Source organism: Meriones unguiculatus, chromosome 8 (genome assembly GCF_030254825.1).
Source record: "Meriones unguiculatus strain TT.TT164.6M chromosome 8, Bangor_MerUng_6.1, whole genome shotgun sequence".
Classification (NCBI taxonomy): domain Eukaryota; kingdom Metazoa; phylum Chordata; class Mammalia; order Rodentia; family Muridae; genus Meriones; species Meriones unguiculatus.
The window spans coordinates 79019990-79040518 of record NC_083356.1 but is presented as its reverse complement, the minus strand read 5'-3'; the positions used below and the strand labels follow the sequence as shown (position 1 = coordinate 79040518).

The 20529-nt window shown below is 36.7% G+C and overlaps 1 protein-coding gene across 8 annotated transcripts in view; it reads right to left on the bottom strand.

Moving 5' to 3' along the window:
• Positions 1-20529, bottom strand: part of Rabgap1 (RAB GTPase activating protein 1) — a 126505-nt gene that overhangs the window by 74471 nt on the left and 31505 nt on the right. For all 8 annotated transcript variants that reach the window (XM_060390060.1, XM_060390062.1, XM_060390063.1 and 5 more), the window contains 6 exons: positions 18751-18925; positions 17408-17565; positions 13761-13871; positions 13324-13390; positions 11320-11422; positions 9695-9864 (listed from right to left, as the gene is read on the bottom strand). In XM_060390060.1, the coding sequence (XP_060246043.1) occupies positions 9695-9864; positions 11320-11422; positions 13324-13390; positions 13761-13871; positions 17408-17565; positions 18751-18925 (784 nt within the window). The remainder of the gene's footprint in view (positions 1-9694; positions 9865-11319; positions 11423-13323; positions 13391-13760; positions 13872-17407; positions 17566-18750; positions 18926-20529) is intronic.

Genomic DNA, 20529 nt, shown 5'->3' with positions numbered 1-20529 from the left:
CTACAGCTCCAAATAAAGTAGTATCAGACCCAAATGCTAGAGAAATTATAATTGAACCTTTAGCTTTCTGAGAATGCTAATGCTGAATGCAAAAGGCTATTAGACCTTTAAGGGCTAGATCCACACCTATTTATGAATGGATTAAAACTACTTTGGGTATTAAACCTAATGCTCACAATTCAATTATGTTTGGATAGACAAATATAAAAGCTATAAGAACTCAAAATGTCCACTGTTATGTCTGTGAAAGATCAGGTCATTTCCTAAAGACTGTAGAGAAACAGTTCCAAAGCATTAATTTTTCTCTAATGATAATTCAAGGAGAAAGTTTCCTGGGCTATGTAGATGTGGAAGGGCTTATGAATGTAGGCCATCCAGAGATATTTGAGGCAATTCCTTACTGTAGGAAAACTGGATAAGGAGCCTTGCTTAGGGCCAGGCAAAAAACAACATGAGACATTTGTTCCCTACCAGCTGAGAAAAAAATATTCTAGAAAGCAAATAGAAAAATTAAAGCCTGGTAGAGCAAACAGTGCTGCTCTAAACTTAAATAAACTATTTAATAAGAGATAGAGCAGCTCCTACAGAAAGAACAGCAGATTCTAAAGATACCAGAAAACAGGTATTTTGGCATACTGTTATAAATGATAAGAGACAAAGATTAAAATTAGCATGAGATGGAACTGAGATTGAAGGCCTAATTGAAGAGCAGATGTAACAATAATTTCACAAGACTCCTGGAATTCGGCTTGGCCACTTCAAAAGACATTTACATAGCTCCTAGAAATTAGGACATTGTCTCAGGTAAAACAAAGTATAAAATAGACTAAATGATTAAGACCAGAAGGTCAGGTAGAAAAATTGAAGCCGTATGTGGCAGATACAGGCATGAATTTATAGGGAAGGGATCTATTGCAACACAGGCAAGCACAGATTAGCTTGAATCCAGTTCAGAGACAAGCTGTAAAAGAGGAGATATTCCTGAAAAAGATAGTGAAAAATGTCATCAATGACAGTTAAAGACTGTCCAAGCTAGCTAGGCATGGTGGCGCAAGCTTTTAATCCCAGTACTAGGGGAGGCAGAGGCAGGTGCATTGCTATGAGTTTGAGGCCAGCCTTGTCTACAAAGTGAGTCCAGGACAGCTATAGCTATACAGAAAAACCCTGTCTCAAAAAAGCAGAAGCAAAACCAAAACAAAACAAACTGTCAAAGCTGTCCATAAGCAGGACAGAGAAGAGGTTAGCTCTCCAAATTTATAAGGAGGGCCATCGCTAATAGAGTACCAATTGTTCCACCACTAAAATGGTTAACTGATAAGCCTGTTTGGGTAGAGCAACAGCCCTTAAATAAAGAAAAGTTGCAGGCACAAGAACAGCTGATCCAAAAGCAGGTGAAAGCTCAACATATAGAAGAGTCAACCAGCCCTTACGATTCTCCTATATTTGTCCTTAAAAAGCAATCCGGAAAATGGAAGATGATGACAGATCTGAGAGCAATCCATAAAGTAATTTAGCCTGTGAGTTCCTTACCACCTGGACTCCCTTTGACTTTTTTGTTAGCTGAGGCATGGCCTGTTATAATGATTGCTTTAAAAGATTACATTTTCTCAATAACTCACATTTAACTGTGCCAACTAAGAGATAGCAGTAGAAAGTCTTGCCACAAGAAATGTTAGCAGTTCCACCTTGTGCCAATATTTTGTGCATCAGCCATTAGAAATGACTTGTAAACAAATTCTTCAATCTATAAGTTATCATTATATGGATGATATCTTGCTGGCTGATTCTGATGCAGATACCTTAGAAAAATATTTGATAAGGTAAAGAGAATTTTGCCTTGTTGGAGATCATAAATTACTCCAGAAAAAATAACAAAGAAAAAGGCTCTATTAATTACCTAAAATATAAGATAGGTCTGTAGAATATCCAGCCACAGAAGGTACAGATCAGAAGAGACCAATTACAAACTCTTGATTTTCTAAAACTGTTGGGAGATATTAAATGGCTAAGGCCCAAAACTGTATCTAAAGCTGGATAGCATTTAAGTTATTTTACCTTGCCCTCATTCTCTCATTGGAATTCTTATGCAGAGAGAAGATATCTTTGAAGGACTATTTTTAGCACATAAACAGTAAAAAATTTAAAACCTACATAAAAAAGGTTTCTGATTTGATCGTGAAAAGGAGAAAAAGACTTCCTCAATTAGCAGGGACAGACACAGTAGAGATTGAAATGCCGCGCACTAATGCTGAAATCACATTATGGGTAATAAGTGAGGACTGGCGAACAGTTTGCAGTGGTTGTTTTAGGAGAGATCAACAACAAATTAATAAGAAATTAATAACTACAAAGGCAGTGACTTCAGTTTATATACATAAAAAACTAATTGGAGTTTTCTTCGCATAGTGAGAACAACAATTTTTTAAGCTTTTACACAGATGCCAATAAATCAGGATAGCAGGCTACACGTCAGAAAAAATAAGTAAAATAATCCAAACTCCATATGCTTCAGTGCAGATTTACATGTTATTGTCATGGCTCTATTAGATTTTACAGAATCTCTTCATAGAATTACTGACTCTCAAGATGCAGAGAGTCGTTTGCACATAGAAACTGCTGAATTTACTCCAGATGATTCAGAATTAACCTTTTTATTTACACAACCATAATAAGTAATCCAGTCTCATACAGGTTTGCCAGGACCATGGGTATTAGGAAGACATAAGCCCATTAATAAGAAATGTATTAAAGACTTCAAAATTTCATAAAAGACATCATGTAAATAGAAGTTTACAGAAAACAATTTTCTGTTACTTGGAGACAAGCCAAGGAAATCATACATTTGTCCTACATGTTCTGTGTGTAACTAAGCTCCATGCCTGCTGGAAGTGACCCTAAATGTAAGCAAAGAAATAAAATTTGCCAGACGGATGTGTTTCAACTTGCAGAGTCTGAAAAATTAAAGTATGTACATCAAACAACTGACACCCATTCAGTATTCCAATGGGTCTCTGCCTTGAGTTATGAAAAGGCTGGTTATATAATCACACATTTAATAGAAGGTATGCCTGTATTAGGAATATCTTTACAAATTAAAACTGATAATGGTCTGGCATATGTATCCAGTAACATACAGTAATTCTTTAAATATTACAACATAACTGATATATATTACAATCCTACAGATCAAGCAATTGTAAAAGGATCTAGCTATTCTTTGAAGGACACAATCATAAAATAGAAGGGGGATAAGGGATTTGAGAAAGATAAATAATGCTTTATTGGCCTTAAATTTTTTTAAATGTCAACAAGGCAGGCAGCACAGCTGCTGACAAACACTGGATTTTAGAAAGGGCTGCTGAATTAAAATAGCCCATATATTATAAGGATGTGTTAACTGTTGGCATGTTATTATATGTGGTGCAATGTTTACCCCTGTATTACTCAAATGCTGATTTCTCTATCCTACTATTTGGTTTCAATCCGGACATGGCACTGGAATGCTTACTCTAAGAATTTCCTGTCTTAAGTTTGTGTAAACCCTGCTTACCATTGAGTCTCTGTCTTGTCAATAAAAAGCTAGCCAGCCAGTAACTGGGCAATAGAATAGGATGGGACTTCCGATTCCAGCAAGGGAAGGAGACAAATAGATGAGAGGGATTCAGCCACAAGGAGGAGAGAGGGAAAAAAAACACAGATAACCATAGATACAGGTATTAAGGGGATTTTGGCTGGGAGGTCCTAGGTTAGATTAGAATAGAAAAATAATGACCAGTTATTGTGCATTTAATCTAATAAAATAAATCATAGTCTCTCTGTGTCAATTATTTGGGAGCCAGCTGGGTTGAAGAAAATTGTTGCTTTATTAATTTCATGTTATGGTTAACTTCAGAATGGAAATCAGGAAATGTACTATGTTGGGGAGAGGTATATCTTTGTTTCAACAGGAAATGAAAAGCTGTGAATTCCTTCAAAGTAAATAAATATCAGATCTGACCAGGGGGAACCTCCTGAAAATCATGGCTATAGACATGAAGGAAGAGACCCAGAAAAACAATAAAATAAGTGGCATATGTGCTGATCCCTCAACATGGGAACAGCTCTGAGGCTGGCTGAGACATGAATGTCTCTGTGTAGCCCATAAATCTTGTTGGCTCGGAGTCCTCATGACTTAATATTACATGCCATCCTTTCACATGGCATGGATGGAAATTTATATTACAGTTTGGTTATATAGTTTGATGTCTTTCATCAAACTATAACTTAAACAGAGAGGTTAAACAGAGAGCAGAGAATCATCTTTAGCTGATTTGCGCATGCCACACATTCCATACGTGAATGCAGAAATGTATATTACCATTAAAAATGTGTCTTCAGAACAAAAGAACCAGACATCATTGAAGACAAGAAAACTAGCCCAGGTAATCCAGCCTCACTCACACACTGCGTCAGTAGCTATTGCCTCAAAATTCTGACTCTAGCAAAACTCCAAAGTGGCTAGCTCAGATGGTTCAGCCTCACAAACTGCTTTAGCTGGGACTTCAATTAAGCCATATACTTTCCTATCACAGAGTCTGGACAGCAAATGATACAGCTAGCTCTCCTAAAACTATATATCCCAATTTTCTTAGGGTCCCCAAAAGATGCCATTGACCCCAGACTGCTGGAAGCAATTTTAAGAACACAACAAACCCATTCCCAAGAGGTGGGGTGGGTGGTTTTTGATCGGTTGGTATATGATGGATGCTTGTTGTCATTTGGGAGGGTTGGCTACAAGGAGTTAATGGTCATGGTCAAGAACAAAACAAAGGTAAGGAGATTTGAGTCAGGGATCACTTTTTTCTTTCTCTCCTCTAGCTTTCCTTCTCTCCTCTCTAGTGTTAGGGGGGAAAGAAGGGAGGAGGGTGAATAAACAAAAGGGGAAGATATAGGGATGAAAAGACAGAAAAGAAGTTGATTACTTAATCTACTTTTAGACTAGAAAGCAACTATAATTCTCAAATAAAACACTGGTATGGATTTTTTATAGTGATAAAAATTTAAGGTTATATTTGCTATAATGCACTGCATATATGTGTAACTCTTGTTTAAGGTATTTTATCTATGAAACTCATTTAAAAATTTAACATAAAGCTCTAGTCGTTTGAAAGCTACTACAAACTTAAGGATAATTAAGGACTGCAAGTTAGTCACCTATAATAAAACTTGTAGTCTTGTTAGGTACTAATTTAGTTAATTACAGAAGTAAGCTTAATTTAGCCTCCTGTAGATGTTTTTTAAATTTAAGCAGATAGTAAATAGCTAGAACAAGCAACGTTTACCTATTTAGATTTATTTTAGATAGATAGACAGTTTTCAAACCCTTCAGAGACCTGCAGAATATGACATTTAAGATATATTATTAACAAAAGGCTTTTCTAGCTGGGGGCGATGGCACACACCTGTAATCTAGCACCTGGGGAGGCAGAGGCAGGTGATCTCTGTGAATTTAAAGCCAGCTTGGTCTACAAAGCTATTCCAGAATAGCCAAGGCTACACAGAGAAAGCCTTTCTCAAAAAGCCAAACCACCAACCAACAAACAAAAAGGCTTTTCTGACAGATATGTGTCAACTCCTGGCAGTGCCACCATTATCCTTCAAAGAAGATGATGGGCACAAAAAACCTCCACATGGAGCCTGCTTCAAGTGTGGCAAAGCTACCACTGGGGGAAAAACAGCCCTTACTAAGACTTGGCAGCAGCTTGTCCAAACTGGACAAGCAGGACACTGGAAAGTCGACTGACCAACTTTGTAGGGAAAAGATAGGACAGTTCTAAATAATTCCTGCTTCACAGAAAGTCTGTCAGATATTCTGGGCCTACAGGCCAAAGATGGATGCCCAAATGTTACAGAGGAATCTTAGGTGACTGTCCAGGCAGCTATCAGTCTCTGTCATTTTTACAGTTTTAGAAGCTGCTCGTTATGACCTTCTTGTTTACTCAGGTAATATTTATCCTTCTCAGGTCTCTGATGGGATTAAAGACTAGATAGTTGTAGTCTCACATATAAGCTTAAGTTGTTTAGGATTTAAGAAATGTTTTAAAGTCTAAAAAGATATTTTTACATTGGTAATGTAAATTATGATAAAAAATGATTTATGTACATAACTGAACTAAACAGTATAGATAGTAAAGTGCTTTCTCCAAGGTTGCCAAATATATATGGACTGGACATTTTGAATGTAATTCTTACCTGATAGTTCTCGTAATTGTTTTTTATTGTATATAGTTTATTGATTTTATAGAAAGAGCCTTTTATTGGACTAAAAGGGGGAGATGTCGGAGTAATCTTTTGTGTATAATGTAAAGGTTGTCTTTGTAACATTCACATGTTGATTTCTGTACCAGCAGAGAGCTGTATACTGTCAGACTTTGGTACTGTTATTTTTATGAAGCATCACCTGCTTCAGTATTTTGTAAACATGGACCACCATCACCTCCTGATTGGTATAGTAAAGAGACGACAGTGAGTCAGGAGAGAAAAGGCAGGACTTCTGGGCAGAGATGGGAACTGTGGGAAGAATCAGGCACTAGAGATTCACTAGCACAACAGGGAGGTCAAAAGAACATGTCTCGGGACTGAGAGAGCTAATGGGCCAAAGGCAAGATGTGGACTAGAATATTGGGTTAATTAATTTAGCCACACTAGCTGTGAAGTAGCCCAAGCTAAGGCCTCAACTATAATGAATAATAATAGTCTCTGTGTCAGTATTTGGAAACTGGAGGCCAAGACAGTCTCAGAAACTAGAGTCACAGTATTATTCTGACAAGTATGGTAGCACATGCTTCTAACCCCAGCACTTGGGAGGCAGAGGCAGGAGGATCTCTGAGTTCTAGGCCAATCTTGTCTACAAAGTGAGTCCAGAACAGTCAGGGCTCTGTTACACGGAGAAACACTGTCTCAAAAAACAAAAAAAGAAAAGAAAAACAAGTATTTTCCTTTTCTCCCTAAACATGGAGTAATGTTCCCAAACTGTTTGATTTCTGCAGTGTTCTTCCCCCTCAGTGCTGTTCTCTCATCAAAACAACAGCTGCTGCTGGGTGTGGCACAGCCTGTAATTCTTAACGCTCAGGAAACTGAGGTAGAAGAAATTCTGGCTTTGAGCCTGACCTTGACTGCATAAGGCTTTCTAAATGGGTAAATAATTAAGTGTTAAAACAATGTTCTCATTTTACAACTTAAAGAGTTTTCTGGTTTTGTCACATCTCAAGAGGCTCCACAGTATTTCTCAACTAAAATGTATAGAGAATTTCCAATCTAAACTTTACAGAACTTCTCATTAATGTCACAGTAACGGAATGAGGGAGATTTGATTGTTGCCAATGGAGAATTCAGTAAACTGAGAGACAGTTGAAAAAAGGTGCTCAAAGTAACAAAGCTGGTCATCAGTTAAACTGATGATGCTGATCTTATGTTAATCCCTTGCTCCTGTGGAGATGTAGGGTGACTCTGTCTCCTGAGAAAAGAAACCCTTATTCCAACTCTGCTTGTTTTTGCCTAAACTGAGTCATTAGAACTAATCTGGATACAATGGATTCAAAATTTATATTGATAGGGCAACATACACTGAAGCAAATCCACACATAATATTTTAATTTGAATTTTGTATAATAGAAAGTCAAAGCTGAAAGTACATAATCTCAATTCTTCTTGAAAGGAATAAAAATAATTACTGTTATCTAAGTAGGATATTCTAAGTCCTTATGATAAATCAGTGAATATTGCCTTAGCAGAGATTATAAAATGGCTAAGAAACATAAGAATAAATATGTTATATGATATATACCACATAAAGATGACAGTTTTGGACTATAGAAAGGGTACTCTTCCTTATACAAACTAGATTGATAATGGCTGAAATTCAAAGCTCTCTGGCTACAAGATGCAAGCTCTTTCTGAGAAGGGTCGTCTGATACACTTTTGCAACAACTAAGTTTCAAAATATGATTAACTGGGCTTTGCTTGTTAGAGACCAAAACTTTAAAATTTCTTGTTTCTTTGCTTATTTAAAGGCTTTGCGTTAGAATGATATGGATTTAAAATAAAATATTTTAAACAAAACGGTGATGGCACATGCCTTTAATCCCAGCACATAGGAAACAAAACAAGCAGATTGGTCCTGATCAACTTAATTTGCATAACAAATCAGAGTGGGAACTCCTGCTATTAAAGCCAACTGCAAAAACAGTCCAGGATTCAAAGCCAAGTGCAAAAACAGTCCAGGATTTGAGGTTACTATGTAAGTTCTTTTTTTTAATAGTGGATGCTATGTCCTTACTGAACCATAAAGGTTGGATAATCTTAGGGATGATAATAATAATAATAATAATAATAATAATAATAATAATAAAGATTATATAGCCCAACAATTTTTTCATTTACTACAACATCAGACAAGACAGGTCTTGAAAGGTCGTGTTTAGGTCCTATTTAGGATCTGCTCAAACAATGGATAGGGAGGCAGAAAGAATAAAAAGAGTAAAATTCTTGGCCTACAAAACTATTAGATAATGGCATAAACTGCAACACTAAAGGCATCTGTGGGTGGGGTAAGTCTGAGATGTCCTAAAAATAAAATAAGGAATAGGTATTTAAGGAGAAAGAAGAGATCATCTATGTCAAATGCTGCAGAACGGTAAAGGGAGATAAGAACTCAGATTAGCGATTTAAGTCAAAAGGGACCCTGACTTGTTTCAAGAAATTTGACTACACAGTGTACATCAGTGGTAAAATATTTGCTCAACAAGAAGAATAAAGGAGGATGAAGGAAGAAAAACAAGGAAGAGAAGAAGGGTGATGAAGGAAGGGAAGAGAACAAAGAGGCAACAGCAATGGCAGCAGCAGCCATGAAGAGACAAAAAATAAGAACTAGTATGTGGTGGGAAAATTGAGAGCCAAGAAAGGCTAAAGAGTACACCATATTTCACCTCTGCCATTACAGAAAATGTAGAGCAATTGACTCCTGTCAAAGTTAACTGCTATCTAAAAAAAGCAAGAAGGAAAATGATCTTTTTCAAGAGAACACAATACAATCTAAACCGTCATAAATAACTCATCTGAAATCACAACACAAATAAAAAGGAAGATATTATTCATCATTCCTTTAAAGATCATTCAGTAATTTCTGAAGGATCTATAATAATATAACACTCAAGCTGTCAAAGAAAATCTGTTCAAAAAAGAGCAACAAAATCTCAAGAGAAAACAAAAACCATTAAAACAAAAGAAAAAACACACTAAAAAACTAGCTAGACATTCCAGAAGTATAAAAACAAACAAACAAACAAACAAACAACTCTTCTTCAACAGATATAGTAGTGAGCTGCGGAAGGTAAAAAGAACCTTACATTCAGAGAAACACCATATTGAATGAGGTGAAATAAAGATTTAGGAGAAACACACTTTCATCAGCTCCACGATTTGAAGAATGCTAAATATTCTTCAGGATGAGGTCCAAATGAGGACACAGGAACCCTGGAGCTTCAGAAATGGTGAAGAGTATTGAATTACAATGTGAGCAAGAGTTAATAAATGAGTTTTCTTAATATACTTAAAAGGTATATGACCGCTTGAAAGGTCTAACAATCAATGACCAACCAGCCTCAGGTGCCACCCTCCTTTCTTGTGTTCCCTTTACGCCCTGGAGACGAAGTACCTGCTTCAGTTTCAGAAAGAAGCTTTCAGTAGTGCTTCGTTTGCTGAAGGGCCAGAACAGCCTTTCATTAGGTGAGCAAACTCGGACTTTTGTCTCCAGGAGAAATCGAACAGGCTCCTGTACTTCTGTTATCACCAAATCCACAGCTGTTGTCATGAACAACACTTTATCTAGAGAGGAATAGAAATGAGAAAGAAAAGACGGAAATATATTTGCCCATTTAATCACTTAAGTAATTGCTTTTAAGTATTTAAGATAGCCTGTTTTGTTTTGAGGTGTTTTTGTTTGTTTGTTTTAAAACAGGGTTTCTCTGTGGAAGCCTAGCTATCCTGGAACTCGCTCTGTAGCCCAGGCTGGCATCAACCCCCAGAGATCCACCTGCTTCTGCCTCCCAAGTGCTAGGATTAAATGTGTGCGCCACCATGCCCGGATGAGAAAACTTGTTTATGCATTACTCAGTAGGTCGACTTCAGAAAATATTCCTACAGAAACTATCTTTGAAGCAGCCTAAGAAATAGCTTTGAGTCTCTCTGTGGGAACGGACAGTGGAAGACTGTCTTTTCTCTCTATATATAATGTTTGATTTTTTTAAAACTATATATGCAGGGATTATCTCTACAAAACCAAATTTTAGAAGTCTACTTAAAAGAAATAAGAGAAGCCAAGCAATTATGGCTCAGGAGGAAAAGGTGCTTGCCACCAATCCCGATGATCTATGTTCAATCCCCAAATTATTGATGGTGGAAGAAGAGGACCAATTTCCATTGAACTCCACTTGTACCCTGGCTAACACTCTCCTTCCCAGCACATATATCCACACACACAAATACATAAATATAATGAAAAAAAGGGAAAGAGAAAAAAAGGAAAATAACAAAAATGATACCATTTTTTTAGGTTAAATTTAAAAATTTAAGAAAATTCAAGAATAAAATGTAAGAAATTCAAGGATTATTCAAATTATTTATTTCATTAAGATTTCCTAATAAGCTGGGTGTGGTGGCACTCCTGTAATCCCAGCACTTGGGGAGGAAGAGGCAGGTGGAGATCTGTGAGTTCAAGGCCAGCCTGGTCTACAAAGTAAGTCTACACAGACAAACCCTGTCTCAAACAACAACAAACAAACAAGAAGATTTCCTAATAATAGAATGTGTACATAAAAAAAAAATCTTGATCACCAGGCCAGGTATGGTGGTGAACATCATTATTCTCAGCACTGAGAGGGAAGGCAAGAGGATCTCTGTGAGTTCGAGGTAAGCCTGGTCTACATGGTAAGTTACAGGCCATCCAAAACTACACAGAGTCCATGTCTGAAAAACCAAAAACTCAAAAAAAAAAAACCAGTATCATCTGGGGGCTGGAGTGGTGCTCAGTGGTTAACAGGACTTGCTACTCTTTTGGGGGAATCAAGTTTAATTCCCAGCACCCACACTGTAGCTCAATTATCTGTAACTCCAGTTTCAAGAGACTTAACACTCTCTTCTAGCCTCTGTTAACATCAGGCATGAATGTGTTACACAGACGTACGTGTAGCTAAAACACCCATACATGTAACATAATAAATAAATCTTAAAAAAACAAACAAACAAACAAACAAACAAAAACCCAAAAAACCTCTTTACTACCTTTAGGAGTTTCTTCATTCACAACTTGAAAATGTGGAGATTTTGGATTCCAGCTTCCAGTAATAACATATGACTTTCCATCTGAACTTTTGCCCATAGACTCCTAAAGAAAAGAGTAAGGATAAACCTTAATGCCAAAGTGAGCTAATCCTTATCTTGAGGCTTTTAAAAAATAGAGGAGTTCAAAATATATAATCCTTATTAATAAGGATTGTAGTGATTTTTAAGAAGAATTTATAGTATATTGGATTTACAACACAGAAGTTTCCAAAAAAAAAGCATACAAGAAAATGAAGTACAGGAAAAATTTTACACCTCAAACTATATTGAACTGCTTGTGGTCTCTTCCACATTCTACACTGTTGGAGAGATCTATGATAGGAAAGAGGGAAATCCCAATGTCTCAACCAACAAGGATGGAGTGATTTGAAACTGATTTGCCAGTGGTTGCAAACTAGTTTTAGTAATTGCAAACCACCTGACTAATGACTAAGCAGGCTGGGCCCATATGAAAAATGCTAACTAACCAAGTTATATCCCAAACAAACCAACCACTTCCTGTAATAGCTTCAACTTTGAAGGTGTTTATGAAGCAAGAGTGTGCTGACATTAATGGTACCTGTTTTGATTCAAGGGACAAATGCACCAAAGGCATTAAGCCAGACGGCTGCCTCCACAACCATCAACTTAAAATCGCCCTCAGGGTGCCAGCACACGCACTCCAGAGGAAACGAGTAAGTGAGCTGTCTGCCTTCCTTCCAAGTTCACCACTGCACGTATAGTAATTACTCACACTTGCAATTGCTTGGCCTTCTCTGGGATGAAACAGCAAACCATTAATGAAATCTGAATGGCCCTCTAAAACCTTATATTCATTTTTATCTTGATGATCTGAAATAAATAAACCTAATTTTCATATTAGCAGCTGAAGTACAAAATTTGATTAGTGGAAGAAATGATTCATGTCTCGTTTTTGGATTCCTATGCTATCAATGATGACTCTAAGATTTAATAATTTATAGTGTTTAGGACTCAATTCTTTCCATTTCTTCCTCCTGAGATGTACAATGTCAATAGCCAAATAAGCACAGCCACTATATTCAGTTAGATTTATTGACTCCACAGTATCAAAGGCATCATATGCTACTACATGCACAATCCACAGTGCAGGCAGCTTTTCTCTGGCATCTTGCTTTTCATTGTATGACCAAATTCAAAAGACAATAAAACAGCCTTCTACTGAACAGTGTTGTAAAACAAAGAAGGCCTTGAGTAAAGCTGTTCAACTCTCAGTGATTTGTTTAAAAGCAGGGATGCATGTGAATACTTACAGTAAGATTAAAGCTACATCAATTATTTGTATAAACGTTCCTAAAATTATGTGTAAGGTCAATGTATATAAATCACATCAAACAGAAAAAACTGGTGAAATTTACCTCTCAAAATGCTATGTTAAAATTCTGTCAACAGAATGATCAGCATATAATTTCTAGTTTGCACATAACGATTTTCATATTCTAGTAATAATATGGATAACTCCAACTTCTTGCATTAACTTTTGTTTGTTTGTTTTTAATTTTTTTTTTTTTTTTTTTTTTTTAAGATAAGGTCTTACTGTGTGACTACCTCAGACTCCCAAGGGCTGGAATTAGAAGCATATGCTACCATGTACAATTACTCCTACTTGTAAATAAAGGACACAACAGTTTGATTCTCGTGCAATCTTACCTGCTGAGTAAACAACAGTTATTCTAACCATTACACAGGTCAAGACACCAAAGCTGAGCCACTCATTCAAAGTTCGACTTCAAATCCATGTCAGAAATAAGAAAATTCCCTTATCTTTATGCACTGCTTTGTAGTGTACATAGACACTTACACAAACATGTTTTGAATCCCATGTGATAAAGTAAACAATACACTAACAAAACAGAAATAGTTATAACCTTCTAATAAGAACCAACCACAACCAAAAGAACCCACAACAACAGCAAAAACTCTCACCAAATCCAACAAGTGCATATCACTATTGCGGACATCTTTTCCTGGGCTAAGGAGAAGACCAAAGCACCTGCACAAAAAAACAAACAAAAAAACAAAAAAACTAACATAAACTTGTGATAACTTATAACATGCTGGTACATTTTAAGTTATGTCACTTAAAAACTGTTTGCTTATGGGTAGGAACATGGCATTGAAATAAATCAGTAGGTCACAATCATCATCTGTACCTGGGCTAAGCAAACTTTGTCTTGTATTATCACATACTGGAGACTAGCAGTATTAACTGAAGATTTATGAGAGTGATTTCAGAGTAATCAAACACTCTCTACAATAAGCACAATTATCAAGAGGTCAAAATAGTTTGCAAGTAAATTTTTTATACAGTGAGATAGAAACCAAAAGTCATATTTAAACTAAATATAAAAAGAAATGTTTACCTTTCAATGGCAAGTTCTTTATTAGCTGTTTGCTGCACACAGATGACAATCTTCTTATCGATTCCTTGGCGAAGTTTAAAGCATTGCCTGTCCTTGTCTTTGGGAACAGCACTGTAAGGCCAACACATTTCATTAATGTTGCAAACAGTTTTCTTGTCAGACATGATGATAACAATTATTTTTAAAAAGCTTACATTTCTGATTCTTTCCTCTGGTTTACAAGTAATAGCAAAAAAGAAGACAGAATTGAATACGAATAACAGGATAAAAAAATATAACCAATTTATTTATTGCCTAGCCATGACCAGTTACTGTTCTTAGGTACTGATAACCCATATGGTATTAATACTAATGTTATTATTAAAATGAGTAGCTAATAAGATTTAAGAAAGATTAAAATATTCTTAAAAAGCCACTGTACCTAATCTCCCACGTACTCTCTAGCTCTAGCTGCACTACTCTCAAAGGTAACAGTGCCACAGGTGACTAGCTTTGCATAGCAAGTCTTACTGCTTTAACATACTAACTTAATGGCAGTGGAACTATTGGTAGATAAATACATGAGTAGGTGAAAACTGGTAACATTCATTACTTAGATAATACCTTGAAGTACATGTACATTTGTGTTACTTGCCAATCTAATATTCTGTAAGACTTTCATTATAAAGCAAAGAATTCTTGCAAAGGCATTTAGAAATGACAAACACGTTCAAAGAAAAAATCTGTGCTCCAATTTCTGGTAGACAGGTCTCAATTTTCAAGTGTCCTTATGTGCCTTAGTCTCTTATGCGCGAAGGCTAACTAAGTACAAGTAAACATAACCTCTCTCAGCTATTTGGAACACTAACCAGGCTGAGTGAGATGCAGCTCAGCAGCACAGTGCTTGCTGAAAATGCCCTGGATTCAATCTTTGGTGCCACAGAACAATTCAACTCAGTATAAAGTCATCTCTGATGCCATGGACCTAAGAGGATTGTGTTGTGGATATAAACATGCTTTTGTTTTAATGTGGGACTGATTCAGATGGTCCACAGCAGCAGACTATTTGCCTCATGTGGGCTCTGAGAGGAGCTCTTTGCCAGATAGTTTAAATCTGAAAACTCTAGAAAGAGAATATATGCCAGAGCCCAGAGAATGTTGGAGAACTCCGAGAAAGAACAAGGCTGCTGCTGCTTCCCACTGTAGCTTCTGTGTGCTGTTGTGAGACAAGAAGTTGGAGATCTCCTGAAATGAGGATTGGACTTCCAACAAGGAACACAACAACCCTAAGCAGCAGGAAGCAGCTAGGAGAACTGCGTCCCCACTTCCACTAATCCTTCCTCTCTCCTACCTGGTGTTGGGGTGTTGGAAGAGACTGGGGTGGAGTAGGGCAAAAGAGATATTAAAAGTGTAAATAAGAGTTTTTAAAAAATACACCAACAAGATTATTGTACTAATAAGAGCAGAATGGAAAGTATTATCAGTGGGAAGTCACTTTATTGAACATTCGGGGCCAATTCATATTCCTTGTCCTATATCTATGTTACCTAAAAGAGTAACTTTACATTTACTCCTCATAGTTTAACTTAAAAAAGAAATGATCAAGACTTAACAGTAGGAGTCTGAGGCACAATTTTATCTGGTTGAGTTGCTTCGAAGGTTAAATGAGAGCAAATCAAGCAAGCAAGTACCTAGCCAGGCAACCAACCAACCAACCAACCAACCGTTTTTAAAGTTTCTAAAGTTTTAAAGTTTTTAAGTTTTTAAAGTTTTTTATATGCTGCTTTATAATTATAACAATGTAAGATTTACTTCTTTTTTTCTCGTAATGAAACTGGCCACTCAGATGGCATGACAAGGCCAAAGAGAGAGCAGTTTCACACAAAACCAGTCAGTCAGCTATTGTGCTTTTCACTGAAAAGTGATAATTAGAGATAATTTATATTTTCTCATAATTTTATTTTACCTGTTTTATGAAGGGATTTGTACATGTAATTATTATGACCATCATTTTATGATATATGACTTGGAAAAAAAAGAGTCGCTTTGCAATCATAACTTAACTTTAGACACAAAGGATTTGCATCTATCCACTGCATTTTAAGAATAACTAAACTATAAACTGGAGAGGTAAAGGATCTTTAAAATGGCCACACTGTTAAAAGTTGCAACAATTAAACACAAATTTGATTTTTATTTTAGGGTCCTTGCTACTACTCAAGGAAATATTTTCTTTAAAAATTAAATTAGCCAGGCATGGTGGCTTACACCTATAATCTGGTCCCTGGAGGCTGAAACTGGAGGGCAACTGTGAATTTGAGGCCTCAGCTGCATTTCGTGATCCAGTCTTTCTTTTTTTTTTCCTTTAGTTTTTCAATACAGGCTTTCTCTGATTAGTCATGGCTGCCCTGAAACTCGATCAGTAGACCAGGCTGTCAAGCTGGCCTTGAACTCAGAGATCTGCCTGTTTCTGCCTCCCAGAATGGTAAAGGATCACCATGTCTAGCTGACACTGAGTTCTAGGCCACCCTGGGCTATACAATGATATCTTATCTCAAAGAATAAATGAAAGAAACAAAATAATGAGATGAACACCAAACTTAGTTATTTTTAACTATATATACAAGGCTAAACTTGTAACAAAGCCTATACTTCTCCCATAGTATGCTTACATAAACTTTAATGGTAAAACTGGATGTCAGAAACTATAAGATCTTTAAAAAGCAGTCAACCAAATTAACGAAACAACACAAAAAGCAAGACAAACTGTGCTGAATAATTTTATGTCAACTTGATACAAGCTAAAGTTACATGATAAGGGAAACTCAATTAAGAAAATGCCTTAATAAAAATGTAGCTGTAAGCAAGTCTGTAGGCCATTTTCTTAATTACTGATTTATGGGAGAGGCTACAGTCCACTGCGGGTGATGGCATCGTTGGACTGCTGGTTCTGGGTTGTTTAAGAAAGCAGGCTGAGTAAGCACGTGGAGCAAGCCAGTAAGCAGCACTTCTCCATGGCCTCTGCATCAGCTCCTGCCTCCAGGTTCCTGCCCTGCTTCAGTTCCTGTTCTGACTTCCTTACAATGATAAACTGTGATGTGGAAGGGTAAGTGGAATAAATTGTTTCCTCCTCAGGTTGCTTTGGTCACCACAGCAATAGCAATACTAAGACACAAATACAGCTATAAATGTAGTCTATTTAATGTTGGCCATAATTTTTATCAACTGTCAGCCAGCCATTCTGACTAAAATAATATAGTAACTGATACTACATAATTATGTTTTAATGCTTTAAACAATGACACTGTGGCTGAGCAGTTGTAGAGACTCTAGTGTATGGAAGCCTTTAACTCCTGCATATGGAGGCAAAGGCAGATGTATCTCTTTGAGTTCAAGGCCAGCCTGGTCTACAGAGCAAGTTGCAGGACAGCAAGGGCTACAACAGAAACCCTATATTGATAAGAAAAAAAAAAAAAAAAAAAAAAAAAAAACCAGAGAGAGAAAAGAAAAAAATAATATCTTTTCTCCCTTTATCACTGTTATCGACTTACCCCACAAAAGTAATCATTTCAAGTATGAAAGGTATCTATTCTGACCTAGTGTCCTCTGTACCACAATAAAAGTGTACTAAATAAATTCAACAAATTAAATAATGCAAGATACTCTACCTAAAATAACCTTTACCATCATCTTCTTTTATTTCTAAAGACACAGAGAAAGTAAAGATGTCACTGTCAGGAGTATGCGGTGCAGCTGTGGCTGAGAGTGGGGTCTGCTTGGCAGAGCGGCGGAAGGCGGTGGCAAAACTGTAAAGTATCCGGCTTACCTATAAGCAGACATGGCAGGAAACTGGCTGTTATCATTAAGACAGAAAACACTCTACCGCCAGTGACTCATGAAAGCATTTGCTGCATAATTTCCCTTACATGAAACAAGAAAAACCAACTTTTGGGGATACAGCTCGGAATGTTTTTTCATAGGTGGGGTGGGGAAAAGGGTCTGAAAGGGATCATTCCTGAATTCTGGCTGTACTCTGTATCTTGAGCTGGGCAGTGGTAGAAACTCATCAGGTTGCCACTGAGGAGGTATGCGCTTCCTACAAAGTCCTTTTGGGGTGAATTAGATGATGCAGCAGGTGAAGGCACTTTTCCTGAAAGCCTGGTGACTGGAGCAGGATCCCTGACTCTCCATAAGGGTGGAAGGAAAGGACCACTGTCAAAACTGTCACCTCAATTCCTCCTGCAACCCCTGCATCATGTGCACAAACATGCAATCATAAGAAATACAGAAAATAAAAAGAAAGTACTTTATTAAGGTTAAATGTTTATTTACTTGGGAGAAGGTAATCACTTCTCTTTCCCTTATGGATTTTTTCAGTTACTTAACTATTTGTTAAGTTTCTAAAACAAAATCATCAAAGAGGGATTTAAAAATTAAATAAATAGTTAAAAAAATTACATGATTAACAAAAACACTTTTGGAATGCTAGACTCTGTGTAAATACACTTTTAATAACAAGCAAGGCTCTAACAAGATTAGGATCTACTCAGACCAGAACAGCTTGCAAATGTGTCACTGTTAGGATAAGAATGTGGATCTAATCCAACCAACAGATCACCAACAGGCCTCTTACAGCTGCACGTGCAACTGCCGAGTATGTTCACATGCACAAGTGTGTTCACTGGTGTGTGTGCAGTGTGTACACATGGAGGTCAGAGGTTGCAGTTGGGTGTCTTTACCTATTAGTCTCTATTTTGGGGGATAGGGTTTCTCACTGAACCTGAGACTCTCTGGTTAGGCTAGAATGGCTGCCATCAAGCTCCTGAATCCACCTATGCCTGGGTATTGAAACGCACTACCATGCCTAGCTTTTCTATGTGGGCGCTGGGGACAAGATTCAAGTCCCATGCTTGTATAACAATCATTTTAGTCACTGAGCTGTCTCCCTGTGGCACTTGCAGCAACAAGACAGCGGCAAAATCTCATTCGCAGTTCTCTCCTAATGACTTACAGCTTCTTGTATTTCACAGCGAAAGACATGTATCCTGAAGAGCTCTGCATTATAGTGACTTTCAGTGAATGCAAAACAGTCACTCTCAGGAGTTCCATCATGCCCTCTGACACAGAAGAGGATTTTGTAGATAGGGTAGTTTGCTATTTCCGTATTGGTTTGAGGATCTAAAAGTCTGTTCAGAGAAAAAAAAGGAGATTAGTTATGAGCAACTTGTACTGCATTTATATTAAGATTCAAGAGATCTTGCCCAGAAAATCATGTAAGTCACTTTTAGTATGCTAGCCATGTTAATGTGGAATTGTGATATATAAGTCACTCATGAATGTTGAAGGTACTGATCACATAATTCCATGGTACCAAATCTAGACAATTTTATGTTTGGGAGAGGTATTAATATCAACAAATATGATTCTTTTTGTTTTAGTTATTTTGAGACAAGGTTTCTCTGTATAGCCCTGGCTGTCCTGGAACTCACTCTGTAGACCAGGCTGGCCTCGAACTCAGAGATCCACCTGCCTCTGCCTCCCAAGTGCATGGCTTAAAGGCGTGTGCCACCACTGCCCAGCAGCAAATATAATTCTTATAACCTGCAACTAAATAAACACAAGATCAGCACATAAATTATAAGACTACTAAAACAGACTGAGACCTTCACATCTGATTTTCTTAAAAGAATGTTGTTTGTAAAAGTAAAAAAAATTACAGTGCACGACTAAGCACAAAAACTAATGTTTAAAAACCAACACATAAAATTCCAAAGAATGCCAAGCAGTAAAAATTAAATGGAAACCAATCAAATCTATTCACGCCACAAGTATTTATGTGACAGCTACAATATTCTAGACTCTGTTCAGGGCACTAAAGACATAATTATGAAAGGCCACAAAAAAACTATGTAATTTCCATACTGCAGGGCAAAGTCATCCATGGGGAAATGTCCAGGGAACCCTGTTCAAAGTAGAACCCCAAAGGCACTCTAACCCAGGTTAAAGACACTTTCACAAAAGCTCTGAAAATGTGGGACGTGACAGATATGTTTTCTCATTTCCTTACAGAAGGAAAATCTATTAGAACAAAGTATAATTTCAGTTATTAGAATAAGAATTCTCTTTAAAATGTACATTAAAAGTAACTAGAATTGAAATCAGAATTTGAGATTCTAAAACCAAAGACAAATTACATGTTCAGGTTAACTACGTAACTTCCTACTTTTATAATTAGCTTCTACACCACTACTATGAAAATCCAACAACTTTCTAAGGATGCTGAAAAGACACAAAACCCATGATCAAAGTATAAACTGGATCAGTTATTTCTAAACCCAACAAAAGCAGTAATAGGGAAGCTTTTAATCTAGTAATCTAGAATGTATCCTAAGGAAATAAAGATCAAGTAAATTACTTATAAAGCACTCAAACACCTATATAATAACCAATACTATTATTAACATTTTTCTCATTAAAAGAAAAACCTTTTAAAATGTCTAACATTAGAAATGGTTACTAATATGCTTATATACCATCATAGGCATATCTACTGATACAGTAAAAGGTTCACAATATAAAATTAAATGAAGGAATTATAGTATACATCACATGTAATTCCACTGTCAGTAAACATTGACTGATATAATTATGTATGCATGTATATATAGATTTATAAACACACAGACACACAGCCATAATTACTGTACGACTTTAGTATAAACTATCTTCTAATGCATTGAAAGCTGTTGGTGCTACTTTAGGAGGTGTAGACCCTTTAGACAGCAAGACA